Source organism: Equus caballus, chromosome 11 (genome assembly GCF_041296265.1).
Source record: "Equus caballus isolate H_3958 breed thoroughbred chromosome 11, TB-T2T, whole genome shotgun sequence".
NCBI lineage: Eukaryota > Metazoa > Chordata > Mammalia > Perissodactyla > Equidae > Equus > Equus caballus.
The window spans coordinates 41,122,162-41,141,241 of NC_091694.1; the positions used below are offsets into that span (position 1 = coordinate 41,122,162).

The 19,080-nt window shown below is 38.9% G+C and overlaps 1 protein-coding gene across 23 annotated transcripts in view; it reads right to left on the bottom strand.

Annotated features, from left to right (window-relative positions):
* Positions 1–19,080, bottom strand: part of NF1 (neurofibromin 1) — a 240,382-nt gene that overhangs the window by 7,660 nt on the left and 213,642 nt on the right. For 13 of the 23 annotated variants that reach the window (XM_070226404.1, XM_070226403.1, XM_070226418.1 and 10 more), the window contains 10 exons: positions 17,598–17,729; positions 16,535–16,670; positions 15,225–15,382; positions 12,508–12,630; positions 11,978–12,108; positions 11,719–11,819; positions 10,510–10,652; positions 10,099–10,145; positions 8,633–8,849; positions 2,030–2,083 (listed from right to left, as the gene is read on the bottom strand). In XM_070226404.1, the coding sequence (XP_070082505.1) occupies positions 2,030–2,083; positions 8,633–8,849; positions 10,099–10,145; positions 10,510–10,652; positions 11,719–11,819; positions 11,978–12,108; positions 12,508–12,630; positions 15,225–15,382; positions 16,535–16,670; positions 17,598–17,729 (1,242 nt within the window). The remainder of the gene's footprint in view (positions 1–2,029; positions 2,084–8,632; positions 8,850–10,098; positions 10,146–10,509; positions 10,653–11,718; positions 11,820–11,977; positions 12,109–12,507; positions 12,631–15,224; positions 15,383–16,534; positions 16,671–17,597; positions 17,730–19,080) is intronic. The other 10 variants (XM_070226406.1, XM_023653059.2, XM_070226413.1 and 7 more) reach the window with 2 other exon arrangements.

Here is a 19,080-nt window from a genome sequence, read left to right on the forward strand (position 1 = left end):
TCTGGTTCTAGCATTTAAGTCCTAAGCATAATTCTCACTTTTGAGAATTTTGGCAACATTCTTTCTTTTTCTCCTCTAAAATTAAATCTAGAAACCTTTCTAAAAGCTGGTGAAGGATTTGGTCTCCACATTCTATGGGAAACTCTCAGATGATCAGCCAGTTTGCTCAAATGGAGCCAGAAGCCCTCCTGCGCTGATGTGTGCTAGATTTAATCAGCGAGCAGACCCTGTGTTGCACTTCTCATCAAGGCCCTTCTTATGCCCCTAAGTGCTGGCTTTCCCTCCTGACCATCAGTGGGCACAAAAGCAAACATCCATGAGGTGATGGAAACCCAGAGGCTGCCGCCAGAATGAAACAGACATGAGGCCTCTGCAGCGCTGACGCCAGTTTAAGCCCCCGAGGTGCGCTGGGGTCCGACAGGCGGCCGGGCACAAACATGCAGGCAGAGGGAGCTGGGAATTCTCCACAGCAGCGTATCACTAACTCTAAGCTTCAGTGAATCCTGGGGTTTCCAGATAAAGATACAATCCCAAATAAGAAGAGTTATTGGCTAAAATTCAGTGAATCAAGTAAGTGGGAAAGATAAGTGCTGGATTTCACTGTAGTCACTTAAGTCACACGTCCCTGTCCTCTCCTCACACGTGAGTTCCTTGAAGGCAGGCACCAGGGTTTGTTTATTCTGACAGCTAGGGATAGGGATCCAGACTGACAAATAAAACACTTCTTAAAAAAAAAATTCACCTATTTTTTTAAACACCAAAACAGTTTCCCAGACTGGAACCTACTATTTTCATGACTGAATCCCTTCTAGCTCTTGAGAGGCTGAGGAAAAATGGGTTAGGTAATCTGTGAAGTTACACAACGAAAACGAAAGACTAACAGTAACATAACCTCCTACCCCCTGCACAGCAGTGCTGGTAGGTCCCCTGTCTCTGCACTGCTCCGTTTACTGCACAGAGAGTAACGCAAACCCGTCAGGAAAGGGTTATTACATAGACGAGAAGGCAGACATGTCAGAAGATCCAGGTTTGAGTCTCGGCTGGATCAGAACTCTTATTTGGTTCTGGTTCTTAATCTGGCAATTATGGATAACAGTAGATGTGCCTATTTCAAAGGGTTGTTAGAAGAATCAGATAAGATAATCTATGTGAAGACTTTTTGCACATAGATAAAATAATTATTACACAAATTAAGATGCTCCTAATACCTGAAATAAAAAGACCAAGTGATGTACTGAAAGGTTTAGATCAAAAGCATAGAACTTGAATTTTATACCAGAACCCATAAAACTCCTGAATAAGCACAAAATACAATAAATCTTCTTAAAAGAAAGGGTAATTATAGCTTGTTCTTATGCTATAGTAAAGGCGTGTTAAATATATATTTAGAAATATTTGTATTTTGAGTTGGATATACAAAACAGTAACTAAGAATTTAAAAAAATTTTAACAGACTGTCATCAATTGCTAACACTTCTTTTTCTATTAGGTCTAATCTTTCTGTATAATAATTATGGAAGATTAAAAGAAAAAGCATCTTTGATAAATTAGACGTAAGTGTAGGACACGTTTTTTCTTGAGTCCCTAGAGCTGACGCTGGACCACATTCCTTTTCATAAACACAGGTGACAGAGTGGACGGCCAGCTTTAATTTCTAAGGAACACTGGGGTTGGCTTTACATTTGGAGAAAACAAATATTTCCTAAGCTAAAAACTCATCAAACCACACAGCCTGCGTTCTCCCTGACCTCGCCCTGGAGTTTCTCGTCAAGCTGCCTGTGTTAGTGGAGGGCCGGGACTGCACCTTCAGTGTGCAGGGGGAAGGTAAGCAGCTCCTGGACCGAGACGGGACACTGGGCCCTGCAGTGCCAGGAAGCACCCAGACCCTAAAGCAGTGGCTTTACAAGACCCTCAGGTGCTAAGCCAGACTGTGCTTACAGAGATTGGCGAAGGAAGTCTCATGCCATGTGCCCAGGACGAGCGCAGGGGAAGCAGTACTTCGTGCAAAGGTGACGAAAGCAAAGAGTACCTTGATGAGGGAACAGCTGCATGGAAACTGCTGATTTAGAGCAAGGCAGAGAAGCTTCACAGACACAGAATGGAAGAAAAAACAAATGTGAGTGATGTCCGCAGAATTTTTAAAGGGTGAAATATGATTAGACACTGGATAATTATTATGTTCCCTGGTTTCCAGGAGGAATCTGGTTTTAATTATTGCACTCTGAACATTAATTTCCTAAATATTACACTCTGTAAACAAATGCTAGAACGTACAGTTTTACAGATAGCTGTTTTTTTACCACCTTTACTAGAATGAAGAATCTTTGCTTAAATCAAGAATTAAACTAAAAAATGAGAGGAAAAATGAGCATGAATTAAACCAAGCAATTGCTCAGTTTAAAATTGATTTCCCCCTTAAATACACAGTAATAGCAAAGAAAAAGAAGGGAAACAAATCAAGAAAATACCAAATAAAGGTCTGGGGATACATAAGCAGTACCCTAAAACACTAAAATCGTTTCAGAGATTTTAAGTAGTTTCACAATAGAGGCCTTTAAGTTTTTTCCATGGGGGAGACTTGGTAAACCTGGGAAACCCAACAGGAGTGGCACTGACTCAGAGCTCAGTTTACGTTTAGAGAAATGGCTGTGGCGACGCGTTGCTGTGCACACAGCTGTCAGCACTGTCCGTCCAGGAAGCTTATAGTTCCTAGCTGCTCCACCCAGCTTCCCAGAAGGGAGGTCCGCACTACAGAAGCAAAGTGCGTGAATAACTGACAGGCCTCGACACAGACCCAAAATAAAGTGGAAGAAGTGAATTTAAAACAAAGCTCAACTAAATAGGTCGTTGCTGTAAAAAATTCATGCTCTAATACTAACAATAAAATAAGCTTTTTGAAGAAAAACATTAAATTTTTTTTTTTCTAGTAAATAACATGTTAAAAACATCACAGGAGGGGCCAGCCCCGTGGCCGAGTGGTTAAGTTCGCACGCTCCACTTTGGCAGACTGCAGTTTTGCTGGTTTGGATCCTGGGCGTGGACCTGGCACTGCTCATCAAGCCATACTGAGGCAGCGTCCCACATAGCACAACCAGAAGGACCTGCTACTAGAATATATATATATGTACAGGGGGCCTTTGGAGAGAAGAAGAAGAAAAAAACAAGAGGAAGACTTGGAACAGACGTTAGCTCAGGGCCAATCTTTAAAAAAATAAAATAAAAAGATCACAGGCTTATTTTTGTTAAAAAACTATAACACACCTCTCATATTTTTTTGAGGTAAAAAATATATTATAAAACTTTTGCCATGGGGCCGGTCCCGTGGCTGAGCAGTTAAGATCACGAGCTCCACTGCAGTGGCCCAGGGTTTTGCCAGTTCAAGTCCTGGACGCTGACATGGCACCACTCATCAAGCTGTGCTGAGGCGGTGTCCCACATGCCACAAGTGGAAGGACCCACAACTAAAAATACACAACTATGTACTGGGGGGCTTTGGGGAGAAAAAGGAAAAAATGAAAAAAATCTAAAAAATCCTCAGAAAAACAAAAAACTTTTGCCATAATTAACACCTGATTCTTCCAAACAAATGTCCCTTTGAACTATCAGAATACTTTGTTGTGCAAGGTACAACAAGACAAGTACCACAAAAGAGGTCAACTTAGTTATCTGCGTGCACTTTACCACTCTTGTTGCTTAAATCTATTTGAGGGCAAGTGTCATGTCCTACTAGCTCCCCCACTCTCTCGGGTCTAATAGAGGCCCTTGCATATAGGACACAATGAATATCTGTAGGATAAAAAATCTGGAATATTTTGTTATTTTCCACAGAGCACTGTAGTATTAGTCTTGTACTTGAAAATCCCAGAACTTGTATACATGTAGAATTTGCTAAACAACATGGGTCAGAAGGAAGAACAGCTTTGGCTCAAAACCCCGTACTAAAGATCCAGAGGCAAAAGCCATCAAGTCTCTGCAACCAGGGTCTCTCTAATCTTTAAATGCCCTGGAGTACCTGGTGTACACGTACAAAATGGGTGTTCAAATGTTTACTGAATTACATTACAGTGTGAAAAATATTGGCAGACTATAAATAAAATTTTAATATTGGAAATGGATCTATTCGATTTCTTTTTAATGAATACTGAGTCCACATAATTCCAACTGGATTTTTATTTCTAGTATCCTTGTTCTTTAACAGCTAAAGATGCATGGAAACCACACACTTGAAATGAAATGGTTATAAAGCGTTCAAAATATGGCTTTAAAAAAGGCTTCTTTGCTCATTATCTAAGAGAACCACTCATGGCTTGGCATTAACCAAGACAAAGTCCCATTTATAGCATTTTTAGGTAGACAGGTTTTATTTTCTGGTTCTAATGTTGGTTCAATTCATGTCCAGCTCAGCTGCACTGGACCTAATAATGGATCACGCTCTCACAGTTGAAATATTCTTATATATCATAGAGTAAATATTACGGATCCTCTTCAGGGTTCTTTTAGTGGCATTTGGGAAAATCTGAAGAGGGAAAGTTTTATGTCCATTTGCCTAAAAGGGCCACAGTTAACACATTTTATATGCACTGAATTCAGAGTACAGTCTCTTGGTTCCACTGATGCCAAGTTCAATTTCCTCTAGGGAGGGAGTCAGAAGACAGTCATTCATGTATTTTTAAATGTGGATTTATAAAATAGTCCTTCTTGTGCTAACAGGATAGACAAGCCAGCTAGGATGATTTGTCAAGAAGAACGCATTTTCAGAGACAACTGCTTTATGTAAGTGATCACCAATTCCTCAAAAGCTAGTGACTGATAAATTACCATGCTAAATTTTATTTAAATAAGGTTTAATGCTTGGGAGGGGAGGGAGCTCATGAATCTCTTATCTAGCTGATTTGACAGCAGAGAACGTTGGAACCCACCCCCCCAAAAAAAGGCAGCTTAGTGGCTGACCCTGCTGTGCACCAAAGACCCAGAAAGCAGTCTTGCATTGACGTGGGAAGTTTGCAGCAAAGGGTCGAGCTGTGTGCAGATTAGCAGCTTTTGCTTTTTGACCTCAGGGAACAGAGCTTTCAACTGCTTAAAGCTCAGCAGACCCGGCGCAGGCTGATGTTGGGTAAACCTGACAGCAAACCATACTTACTTCAGGGAGTGACACGGAGCTGCTTTAAATACTTCTGCTGGGGACTCAGTGATGGGAGTGGAGATAGGGAAATATTCTTGTTTCTATCCAACTAAATAGCAGATTTCAAATGCTAGACTGAGGAATCTGGATAAGATTTCATCACTTTCAGTCCTTTGATATTAGCAAACTCAGCTCCACAAAGAATTGAGGAGATAAGGATATAAGATTACATGGAGCTAAGGATATAAAGCAGTTACCTAATTACAAACAGAGTATTAACACTTATAAGAGGTATTCCCTAATAGCAATAATTAGGTATATAGATATATCAGGATCCTTTTATGAAGATAAGCCTGCAATTTACAGATACAAACGGGTTTCATGAGAAAGGCACTACTGAAAAGATAAACCCTTTCTCCAAAAGCATGGTAAAATAATGTGGCAAACCCAAGGGTACATAATTTAAAATTTAGAGACAGGAGATACTGAACACCGTGATTCCCCTTAACTAATTCTATTACTTTTAAAGCTTCGATATCTTTTGAGAATAATCAGAGGTTTCTAGGGTATAGTGGTCTATCCAAGGAGCCATCTTTGGAGAACTACTGGAGGTGATGCCATTGGTTTAAAACTGTAACCAAAACCATACATGCCATTCTCTGATATTTATAAATAACTCTAAATAAGAGGTTGCAGAGTAGGATGATTTTGAGTGTGTGTGTGTGTGAGGAAGACTGGCCCTGAGCTAACATCTGTGCCAATCTTCCTCTACACTGTGTATGGGATGTTAGCACAGCACAGCTTGATGAGTAGTGTGTAGGTCAGTGTCCAGGATCTGAACCCGTGATTCCTGGGCCACCGAAGCAGAGCATGCGAACTTCACCACTATGCCACCAGGCCAGCCCCAGGATGATTTTTTTAAGCAAACGATATGGCTAATGCTCAACCAACACAGGACAAAAGCAATTAATCAACTAGCAGGGGAACCTGTACTGGTCTTTATGACCAACCTAATGGTTTTTCTTTTTTCATTCTTTATTGCCATCAAATATATAATGAGCATTCAAATTCCCATTCTCTCTCTCTCTCTCATTTTTTTTGGTGAAGAAAATTGTCCCTGAGCTAACATCTCTGTCAATCTTCCTCTATTTTTTTTTCTTTTTTTGCATGTGGGATGCTGCCAGTGTGGCTTGATGAGTGGTATGTAGTTCCACACCTGGAATCAGAACCTGCGAACGCCAGGCTGCCAAAGTGGAGCGCGCGAACTTAACTACTATGCTACCGGGCCAACCCGAAAGCTGAAGGTTTTATTGTCACCATTAGTGGGCAAAGATGGGGAGAAATCCCCTAACAATTAGTCTCGGGAAAAAAGTCAATACAAATCAACTAATCATTTTGATAAGTTTAACGCCACTTTAGTAGCCCAAGAGGCAAAGTTTTGGTCAAAAGAAACAGAACTTTAAAAACAAGAGGACCAATATAGAAGGAGTCTATGAATTTTCTAATTGTGATCAACATTATAAACAACAAACAATGCAGGAAATACAGAGTTCTACAGAAGAAAAAGAGGGTCGACTTAAGGTAAGGCAGATGGAAGTAATGAGACAGCAATAAACAAACAAATAAATGAAACAAAAAGGGCAAGGGAAGGAAGAGGGACGACAGATCACAGATACAGAAGGCAATGAATGTTGCAGAAAGAGCACTGGGCTTGGTTCCCAAGAACTGTGTGATAAAGCAATTAACTTAGTTCTTCTACAGCAGCCTCCCCATTGAACAAACACTGTGAGCCTAGAACTAATTCACCTCTTCAGTACCCCCAGCCCCAAATGCTAAGATTTCATGGTGGGGGGGGGGGGGGGGAGGGTGGTGGTGAGGGAGAGAATTCAGTGGCTGCAATACCTAGAAGAAAGTAAATTTTAAGTTTTGCCCTGGCTTTAACGGTTGAAACCCTGATTATGGGGCAAGATCACAGGCACACCCTAGGGCAGCACTTCTCAAATCTAGGGTGCATAAGTATCACCTGGGGTGTTTATTAAAATAGAGACCGCTGGCTGGGCCCCACTCTTGGAGTTTCTTGTGCAGGAGGTCTGGGGTGGGACTCTGGCATTTGCATTTCTAACAAGCTCCCGAATGATGTTGATGCTGCTGGTCTGGGACCGCACTAGCAGAAACACTGTCCTAGAGAATAAGTGACAGAGGGCAAATGAACATGGTTATATGAGGGGGAAAAAGTTGGCCAGATTTCTCTTATTTCTTGGAGGAAAAAAATAACCTGAGTAGGGGTAGTAAGGTGATTGTTAAATAAATGTTGGATCAAATAATTTGTTTCCTTTGCTGACCAAAGCTTTGTTTTTGACCAAAGCTTAATAGATGAATACAGTTATTTAATGTAATCGTTTATAATATGAATTGGGTATTATATTTGCCAAGTTCTTAAGAACCTTCAAAACTATATGTTTAAATGTTCATGCAAAACTGGGATTATAAACTGGGGATTCTATTTGTGGATCTTGAACATCACAAAATAATTATAATACATCATTTGGCTTTTTAAAGAAAATCTATGCTAACACTTAAAAGAACTGCATATAGTAACTTTTCCTTACAGAATGAGGTGTTTCATAAGTAAACTTTTCAGGTAACGGAATTTTAAGCTCCAAACCTTTTACTATTTTAACCATTTTAGAAGAGTATGTTTCTGAACAGAAAACAAGACCATAACGGAAGCTTTCTTCATTACCCACTGTCATCATAACACACAACAGCGTCAGTTCTGTAAGGAGTAACACCTCCAGGGTCGACCAGAGTTACAGGAAACCATTCACTCTGATACTGAATGAGCCCAGAATTCTGGAGTTTCGCCATTTCCGCCATCTTGTTTCTCTCAGCCCACCTGAGCTATTAGCTATTATTTCTCAGTGTATCCACCTCTTAGTTGCATGTGGAATTGGTACACTTTTCCCACTTGGACCTGAGAGCGACTCCACAGTAAGGAACATGCTTACGGGCTTTAAGATGCTACTTTCTTGAGAGAGCTCTTTTGTCTGGTAGTTTACTCCTAGATTTTCAAGTTGGTGTCTGGATGGTTGACTTGTTGCTGGCAGCAGGGAAGCGGGGTACTATTATACTTTGTATAGTTTTTAGATACAGTATGCTGTATCAGAGACACAGAAGCCCTTAGGGCAAGGTTAGTGTATCAAGTAAGGGAGAATTATAATTCTGTTCACTTACAGGGTAATGTACCTTAGGTTGCTCTTCCTGCCAAAACTCTAAAAACCTTGGAACACTATCTGAACACTCTAAACATCTATCTTATGTATAACTGTTTGAAAGTAGAAAGCTTTATAGAATAACAAAATTCAAATCAGCTACAAGGTAAAGAAGAAATCTAAGATGAACCTCATGATAAAAAGGTGCAAAATCCACTACAAACTGATAACAAGGGAATTCCTAATGTTGTATATTAATATTATTGTTCAAATTTATATAAAGATTATATTTACTGACCTGGGGAATGCTGGGAAGTTGCAAGTGAGGTCATGGAATTGGAAAGGTTAAGGTTAGCAGTAATACTAAGCTGGCTCTGCACTGCAGGAGGATAAGGAGATGTGGGTGTCAGGAGGGACTCCTCACTGGTTTCTTCATCAATTCCAGGCAAATACGTGTCAATCAAGGCATCAAGAAACTTAACAATAAGCTCAGCATAGTCTGGGATTTGTGTTTGCTGTAATGGAAAATAGGAAATTATTTTAGCTCCATTTTTTTTTTTGTAAATCCCCTTAGAAGCCAAAAATGATTAATTCAATTTTTGTTTTGGGCTTAATTTACTATTTTTCTTCCTTTGTATTATAGATTAAAAAAGAGGGTAGAGTAATAGTTATAGACTACCATGGGACTTACAACTGGGAATTTTATTCAGCTTATACTTCCAGCTTCCAGAGGAACCTGCAATTACTGAAAGCCATGCGCAGACAAAGAATGAATTAAGCCTGAGACAATACAATCATCAGGAATGATGTCTAGTCAATTTTCCAAAACAGAGAAAATGAGCAGAGCATCATCATCCCAGCTGCCATTTAGAAATTCAACTAACTAAACACTGAAGGTTCAGAGGGTTACTGGCAATCAAACCACAATAATTCCTGCAGGATATACTTATTCCTGTGACTTCAGGCCCATTTTTTTAATCACAGCCTTTGCACATCAAGAGATATTCAGTGATAACTAAACAAAATAACAGACAAAATACTCAATTATTAAAATTAGAACACGGTTTAGATAATTCATCTTGATTTAGCAACGCTGTATGTAGAACACTGCCCTAGGAACTGTGGGGGAAGAAAGAGAAGTCCTGCCTTCAAGGAACCTCAATCAATCTGGAGAGAGGCCACATACAGAGAATGATTAAATACACATTGATGTAGCACCATACCAACTAATGCCAATCAAAGAACAAAGTGAACAGGAGCAAATGAAGATATGTTCAGGGAAGAATGAATCTAATCCAACAAGTTGGAAGGAAAAATGTTTTCATGGGATAGATTTTTTTCATTATGTAATTTTTTAAAAATTGAGATTTGACATATAACATTGTCTTAGTTTCATGTCATGAGGCAGATTTTAACCATAAGTAATGCTCCTTCCTAATTACAAGATACTTAAGTGTGTGTATTAGGATCACTAAATACACGAGAGACTGAGGGCAGAAAAGTTGACAGAGGTTTATCATACCCTTGTGAAAAGTCAAGCATAAATTGAATTGAGTTGTTTTTTGTAAAAACTAATATAGAAACATATTAGAGGTGCTGGCTCTTGGAAAGAATCTTGTGGTGGAAAACTTTTTATAAAAATAGCATATGTGTTTACTGTGAATCATCATTCTGGGTTTCAGCATATTGTGTGTTCTTAAAGCAGGCACACTACTATGAATAAAAACTTTCATTTTGTCAATAGAGAAAAATAGTTTTTCTTACCTTTGAAAACGGTCCTGCAAACCGCCACAAGCCATTAAAACCAAAACCTGCAACAAACCAAATGTTACTCTTATAATAAGCATGACATTCTTTTAACCTTAAGAGAAATTAAGTAAGTTACATAGTTGATGATATATAAAATCTACAGCACATTGAAAACTTTTTAGAATGAGTGTCAAAGTAGACAAACTCACTGAAAATATACTCAGTATGAACCATGTTTTAATTAAAAAAAAAAGTTGTCAACAGTTATTTACTGAAGATACAACGAAAAGAGTCAGAAAACTGCGTTTGGAGGGAAAAGCATGAACGAGCCTATCCCCTGGAAAGCACTCTGTAGCCAGTGCCCTCCATAAGGCTGCAGGCGCCAGCAAGGCCCTCAGCCATCCTCCTCCCGGCGCGTGTACTTACTCTGCAGGTAAGACGTCTGGTACTGTGGTGGGGACTCCTCGTAGTATACCACACTCTGCACAATCCCATGAATCGGATTTAACAAATTTGGATCTTGGCACAATGACAACAGGGTGTTGATCTTGGAGTCCAACAAATTGTGCCTAAAAAAGAAAAAGTCAACAGAGGAACATTTTAAAGGAAAATTAAATGAAAATATATACTGGAAAACATATTATATATTCCCCCAGAACAATGTGATAAAAAGGAAGGGAGACGAGTGCTTTTTACTTTCTGGTGCTTTTCCAAATTTTCTGTAGTGAATGTGTATTTGCTTTTTTGGTTTGTCTCTCTGTTTTGTTTTTTTTTTTTGTCATGAGGGGAAAATACGGTAAAAACAACCAACTAGTACTGTCATATAACCATGTTTAACTACACGGTGACTGCTCAGGACAAGATTGGCTTCATTCAGTCACTCAGTGTGCTTTGAGACCATCTCTTTCTGCTGACTGCTCATATGCACCCAGGGAGTTAAAACTAAAGTTAATATCAATCAGTGTTTAATCAATGCTGAATCAGATCGAATAAGGAAAGCAAAATTAGTCTAGAGGGGGTGGAATATATGATCCAATTATTATTTCTAACCTGGTTACACTCCATTAATAAAAATAACCAAGAGCCAACAATATAAAATTATGAGATTTTTAAATGAGATGAAACAAAAATAAGGAAATCATGACACTACATAGAAAGACTAGATCAGGAATAGAATTTCCCAAGTTCCTTTGGGTTATTTAGATTTGAACACTTTGAGGATAATGTGACCTTAGCCCTTAAAAGGAAAGAAAATTCCTTTCCTAAGTAGGAGGTCAACTTCGTTTTCACTCGGCTGTGGACAAATATGAATGCCCTACTGAAAAAGAAACCAAAATTGGTATGCTGACTTGACTACAGCAGTCTAATGGTTTGCTCCTAAGTGAGGAAACGAACAATGCTCATCATGATGAACCAATTAAAAAAATCAACAAGAAAAAAAATGCTTTTCCTAATGGGCCAAAACTAGTCTAGCCCATTAAACCCACTGTCTCCAAGCTAAAATCACTCTCACACTACCTCATGTTCCACTCTCCACAATCAGTGAACATCACTGGATGATACTTTTCCTAAGCTTTTATAAAACATTTGACCTCAAAACACATACAAAAGTTCAACACAAAAGGGGATACTTACACAACAGGAAAAACTTTGGGGAAAACAACACTGGCTTCTGCTAAGTATTCATAAAGAATTCGTTGATCAAACTCATCCGTGGTGTATTTCACCAGTGTAGCCTGCCAAAATGCAAAAAAGTAAACCAAAAAATTTTATTGGGTGGCTGGATTGTTATCTGTTTTGGTGAGAGGCAGAAGTTGGCCTTCCTTTTGTGTTTTTAATATTTAAGGGCCTCCTATGAGTAGACTGGAATGAAAGCTTGAGGGAAAAACCTTACCAGAACAGTAAGCAGCAATGCCTGGATCTTCGGGTCAGTAAGTACTTCTTCATCCAAGAGAACATTTGATTCAGACACTGAAACTTTACGTAAATGTGGGTGCTGTTGTGATGAGGAAATCCTTTGAGTTTCTGCAGTAAAATAAGGATTAACACGATCAGCTGTATTAATCAAATATACACAACTAGATACCACTTCACCTAAAATATTTTAATGTTACTTCTAAAATTCAATAGCTTTTTAGTAGACACTTAAAATATCAACATAAACGTCATACAGAATTACTATTCACCTATACAAAAGTTTTGGCTAGCTGTTTACAATGCTGTATATCACATATATGATGACTTTTTACACAGGTTTCAGGATAACTGTCATTTTAAGATCTGTATAGCTTATCTTTTGAAAAACAGCAAATGTTTCTATATTTCATCCTAAAGATTCTAAGAAACGGCTGGCAAGCACATATGGCTTTAACATACTCTCCCTTGGTTTCAATTTTCGAGATGAATTATTAACTTTGTTCTCACCCATTTCATAATCAGTTTCTGCTACTCTCCTCATTTTGGGGGGTGTTGTGATCCCTGATTCCACTTCTTGCCTTTTAGGAGCCTTCGTGTCTGATATCAAGTGATCAAAACTTTTCCTTGTTCCTATAAACAAAAGTTACAGAATATGGAAGTTCATTAACCACAGTGTCTGTGAATAGGAACATACTAAAAAGAAAATGTTTGGACATAAAGTGTTTAAGTCTTCACTTCAGGACTCAAAGAAAGCTCAAACATATCCCTGGGGCAGAGTTTCTCTCCTTTATTCTCCCCTTCTCAAGGAATTTTGGCCACACAGCTTTCTGTTTCAGTACAGAATGTACCTTATTGGTCCAAATTATACTGAGATTACATTCACTACACTGGAAGTAAACCAAATTCCGCCAACTAGCACGGTATTTGATAATAAATACACGGGCATGTGCTCCTCAGTAGCAAAGATCAACTATGTGTGAACAGCCATTTTTCAACTTAAGAAATTCTGCTGGTGCCACGAAACAGTTATTAATGTATGAAGAATTTCCAAACACAGGCAAGATCAAAGTTTGATTTTAATTCTTCAAGCTTGGGAAAAAGATTTGCATGCCTGAAAGTACGAAATGATAGACACACTGGGAGATGCTTCAAGAATAGCAAGTAGTACCCTCTCCCATTTCGCTTTGCGTTTCTCTAATCTTGCATTACACTAATGTTAAATACCTTTCTCTTATTTAAAATAAAAGGACTGAAATCGGATTATTTAAAACTTGCACTAAGTCTTGTCCATTCTACTTCAGAAATCTATCCCAAAGTTGACTCCTCTTCTCCATTCTCCCACTGCTCCTGCCTCAGTGCAGGCCTACACCATTTTTTGTTTGGACTGCCGTACCAATCTCTTAAACGGTCCCCTTGCCAGAAGCCTCTTCCTATCTCTTCACATCCTAGCTGGAAAAACTGTCCTGAAGACAAAATTTGGTCATGTCCCTTTCTCTACTTAAACATCCCTGCTGACTACACGATAAGGCTAAATCTCTTAACATGGCACACAACATCTCCCACAATCTAGTCCCAATCCCCTCTAGCCTCACTTCCTACCTAACTGCCTTTCCTGACTTTGCTTTATTCATGTTACTCCCGCTCTGCTGAATGCATGCCTGCCTTATCCTGTGTCTACCCGGCAAGCATGTATCACACCTTCAAGACCCACTCCAAATGTTACCTCCTCTCTGCAGCTTTCCTAATTTCCCCAGATCCTCAGTTTCCCCTCATCAAGACATGATACTTTAATGGCACCTGGGGATGCTGTTGCCATTGGCTGATTACATATCTTAGCTACCAAACTATGAGCTCTTCAGGGCAGAGACCTAGGACATGGTTGAATGAATTCAATACTGTATTTTCTCTGAAGTTAACTTTTCATTTACAACTTCCTTGGCATGAAAATCCAGAATTATAAAACACAAAGTAACCAGGAAACTCCTAGAAGATTATTTATGGCAAACTATAAACAGAAAGTAACTCAAACAAAAGGTAATAAGCCTATGTGACTAGAAACAGCGATTGACATTTGTGGTTTCAATTTTTTTCATGGTTTACTGGCAGGTTATTGATTTCACACTTCATTGTTTGTTCACTAATTTCCTTATGAACGCAAACATTTTCCCAATACCTAAAGATACTTAAAAATATGTTTGCATGGATAACTGACACCCATGGAGCCATTCATAGTGTTGATCACTGAAATATGGATCCCAACGTATTCCAGTAACAGTGAAAACTTCAGCCAAAGTTGTGCAAGAGCACCTGTGCACTTCCTCTGTGATGAGGTAGGATCAGTGGGCTCTCTCATTATTTGCTTTCAGTTTTTGAAAAGGGAAAGGGTCTTACAGCAATTCAGGTGGACTTCTCTTTGACAAACATTGATGTAACTGAGCAATCTTAACTTTCAAGAATCATTTCTTCTTATAGTAATAAAAAAATATAGTAATCAACAGGGCCGGCCCAGTAGCGCAGTGGTTAAGTTCACGCTCTCTGCTTCGGCAGCCTGGGGTTCGCCAGTTCGGATCCCAGGTGCAGACCTATGCACTGCTTATCAAGCCATGCTGTGGCAAGTGTCCCAATATAAAATGGAGGAAGATGGGCACAGACGTTGGCTCAGGGCCGATCTTCCTCAGCAAAAAGAGGAGGATTGGTGACACATTAGTTCAGGGCTTATCTTCCTCTGAAAAAATATATATATGTAGTAATCAAAAAATCTTACCTCTTCGTCTTTTTAAAGAAAAGATGGCAAATAGTACTATTACAGCTTCAGACCACATTGACATACTCTGCTCTCAGATGATAATTTCCGGAAGTACTTTGTCAAAGGCCTGCATCTGAGCGCAGCAAGACTCTTCCTTTCCTGCGAGTACCTAAAGTCGCTACTATTCCTGCCTCCCTGCTGCCCGGTCAAGGCAGCACAAAGCACGGAGCGCCATGGCATGCAGTCTGAGAGTGGGGACAAATCTGTTTCCAGACCCCATTCTCGTTACTCTGTCTCAACTGATACGGCTTAACTGATGTACTAAACTCTCTCATAATCGGCATCAAAAGCTCTGCTACATCAAAACCAGGAAATTTTGATAATCTTGAACCGCTTCAAATAATTTTCCATGAGTGAAAGTATCTGATCAGTTTTTTAAATAATTCTAAAAAATCCTACATAATTTAGATAAACTAACCCAGCAACTTCTTAGTGTTGGCCTGAGAAGGCTGCCCCATGTCCAAGCTCATGGATTTCCGGGCTCGGGGGCTGGTCTGGCCCACGGTTGGATAGGTGGCTGCAAGGTACCCTTCCGAGCCTTTGGGAGAGGACCATGGCTGACTCTCCTTTAGTGTCCTGAGAGATTTAAACAATTGAGAAGAATTAATTAACATGGTGACAAATACAACCATTGTTTGCCCCTCCCAATTGGCTGTTCTATAGTAATCAATTAATTTTAAAACTGCATTCTAAAGGGCTTTAGGATACAAACTCTTAATGTATGCCCAGAAAGCATCCACTTTCTTGCCATAATATCTTATACATAGCAGGTAGTTAGCAGACGCTCAACAGAATTGCACTGCATTTATTTTTTAATCAGGGAAAATCAAGTCTAAATAGGCAATTGTATTTTTGGTTTAAAAACCAAGAAAATCAACCTTAATTTATACTTTGACAGGGGAACACAGGCAAACTCACTTTCTCCTTTCCACTACAAAAGGGCATATCTCAAAGAAATATAATCATAGGAATGACTGAAGAATAAGACTATTGAAAATCAAGTATGCCTGGAAAGCTTTTGCATACATTGTTAAAATCTCAGTGGTAAATTTTTTAGGGCTTTTTATTAAAACGTGGGATGTTGATAAACTAAATGATATAAGCTCCACAAGTATAAAATTATACTCCTATGTTTAACACTGTACTTAAAACTTGACACTTTTAATTGAAAATATAAAAAATTTACAAATGATGCCACTTTCATGTAATTTCTCCATGTTATAGTGAAAAATATACTACCCCAAACCATGCACAATAGGGGACATAATTTGATTATATCATTTAAATCTGTAATAGATAAAACTTTTTAATAACTTTAGTATGATATGTAAATACAATGAATGTCTTGGCATATGCAACTTTTTACAAATCTGTATAACTTAGTATTCTATCATTACGCATGTAATGTTGCTTATTTGTCACGTTAGTTTTTTCCTAGGCCCTTTCAGCAACCCAATACTTTCAAGATCATCTCTTTTCATTATTCAATTGGTTTGTTTAAAGGAGGCAATCTAATGTTAATATTAGCATAATTAGATTAGAAGAATAACTTTCCTACTATTATCCCACATAAAATACTGTACATTTATAAGTTTTGATTTAACTCTTCCTAGATTATCTCTAGATTCCATTCTATATTACCTTCTGATTATTCTGCTGCTTGCCTCCATTAGCATGGAAAATTGAAATCTGATTATAATTATGTAATTATGAGAGAAGTCCATTTACCTATAGCTGGGGTCGCCATGATGAATGGGATATGTATCCATAGGAATATTTTCCATTGAAATATCAGTAAGAAGAAGAGACTTTCTATGTTTTAGGCTACAGCGACTTCGAACCTCCTCAGATACTGTGAGTAAAGCTAAAAGAAAAAAGAAGGAAGGTTAAAAAATTGAACCAATCACAAATGTGACTTAAAACAGCTGTAAATGTGAGTGTGAAGAGCCTAGAAAGTGTGAAGTTTAAGGCTACAGAACACTTAGGACAGACTTGTTATCTTAAAGGGTTTATGGTCTGTTTTAGAAGACTGCACATAAACATGAATATACAAAGAAATTTAATAAGCACCTTATATGTGTCAAGTGCTTTATGTACATTTGATCTCAACAAACACTACAAGTAGGCAGGGCAGGTACTCCAGGGTCTATTTCTCAGATAAGGAAAAATACTCAGGGATGTTCAATGATTTTTCCAAGGTCAAAAGATTCAACCAAAAAGGTTGCCACAAATTGAAGTCTGCTAAACTGGGAATCAGCGCTTTCCATCAAACAACTACGTTCGAGAACTGTATGATACATTAGTGCTAAGTGTTGCTGCGTGGAGAGACGCAAATCGGGAAAGAGTACATAGGGAAGGTTTAATGGAATGCTGGGGATAGGAAGACATTCCAGGTAAAACAAGACGATTAGCTTAAAACAGCCCATCCATTTGGAAAGGTAATAAAAAATGAGGCTTACGAAATTTAGACAAGGAGGACAGAATCAGCAGGGCTGCTTAAGGGCCCAGGATGCTAGGCTAAGGCGTCCAGATTTTATGACAGACAACAGGGAACCACGTAGTATCTTGAACCATAGGTGACAAAGGAAACACATTACAGATTCTAATGAAAATTCTTTTATACGGCAAAATGTTTTGGCAAAACTTTCAAAATTGTCACCACCACCAGAGGTCTGGACTGTGAACTGTTCACCTGCCGAGCAACCCGCTGAGGGACCTTGCGTGCCTGCGTCTGTGTGGCAGGCCTCAAACACAGACGTGGTACGATTAACTGTCTTTTTTGTGTTTTTACCTGCTAAGTAAGCCACGCTCTGCGTATTCACCTCAAATTTGTCACAATTTCTATGTTTGTTAACCAGAGTTAGTAGTGTATGCAAAATTCTGACTGTTCGTGCAACAATAGCAGGTGAAGGATGTCTGTACCCTGCAAAAAATAAAAACAAACAAGTTAATTCATCCTTTCAACAAGTATTTGTTGAGTTCTTTTTCTGTGAACTACATAGTAACTATGCAAGGAAAGGAAGAATGAGGCTAACTCTGCCTTCCGAGCACAGCCATTTGGGAAGGTAAAACATACACGAGTAGTTAATTACATACAGGATTAAGTCCTCAAAATGCGTAGAATAGAGTGATGCCCCTGGAACTCGAAGGAACCTCAGGGAGAGGAAAATTGGGAAAGATGGGGGTGTTTCAGATCTTCCATTCCCTAAAGTAGTGCAGGGATGTTTTTAAAAACCTATGTACCCGGAGTTCACCATAAAATATCTTTTGATAATAGGGTTCTACTGCTTAAAAATTTTTTTTAATTAAAGGAAAAAAACCCTAATGACATAGGAAGTATATACTCTCAGAGCCTAAAGAATAGGGTTGATTAGAGGGTAAGCTTGACCTTCGGACAGTTTCTAATTACTAATACTACTCCATTTTAAAATAGGGGATTTGAACACTGAAAAATCTGGCATTCTTTTAGAAATACAGAATAAGCAAGCACGTTTTCAGCCCAGTTGCAATCTCTCTTCTTGGTATCCTGTAGTAAGTGTACTATCTTTTGAGCAATCCTTATCCATTTTAGAGATTAAAGGTGCCAATATTTTTTGCAGAAATTTCATAATGTGGTGAAGTCAAAAGAAAACATTCACGGTGGTGGGTGTATGTATTTATATCAGCTAAAAACTGGGGGAACCTCCATAATCCCTCAAGCCTAAGAATCATTTAAATCAATACAAAGCTAGAGCTTGAGCCTCTAATTGTGGCCGAATCCAGTGCTGCTTAAGACCCATGACCCAGGGGTCCTGACCCCAGGCCCTATTTTACACTGCTTTTGCCTCTGACTCACCACTACATGCTGTTCCTGTTAACTGCAGTCTCTGGCCATGGCTGCTCCATGTAAAGAGACCAAAGCTAACATGCAGTGAAGTCAGCCGTGAGGAGCAAAGCCAGATTAGGGAGTGAACGAGCTGGCTCTGATGAATAGCTGGAGACCACTGCTGTAAGCAATACAGAAATCTGGAAGCGTGAGGGTGGGGTACAGAGAGGTGAGGTTCTACAGTATGTAACGGGACTGCCAGACAACAATTAGAAACAAGCTGCAGAAAACCTATGATCAAATGTCTAAGATAACATTTTCTAACATAAGTTACTCAAATAACATTGATCTGTAGTCTGTCTTATTCTGATAATCAGAAAGCTACTTCAGCAGTGTTAACTGATAATACAGCTATTGGAAAGTTCAGTACTTAGGAATTTTATAAAAATCAACTCTTTTGCTTTTTAAA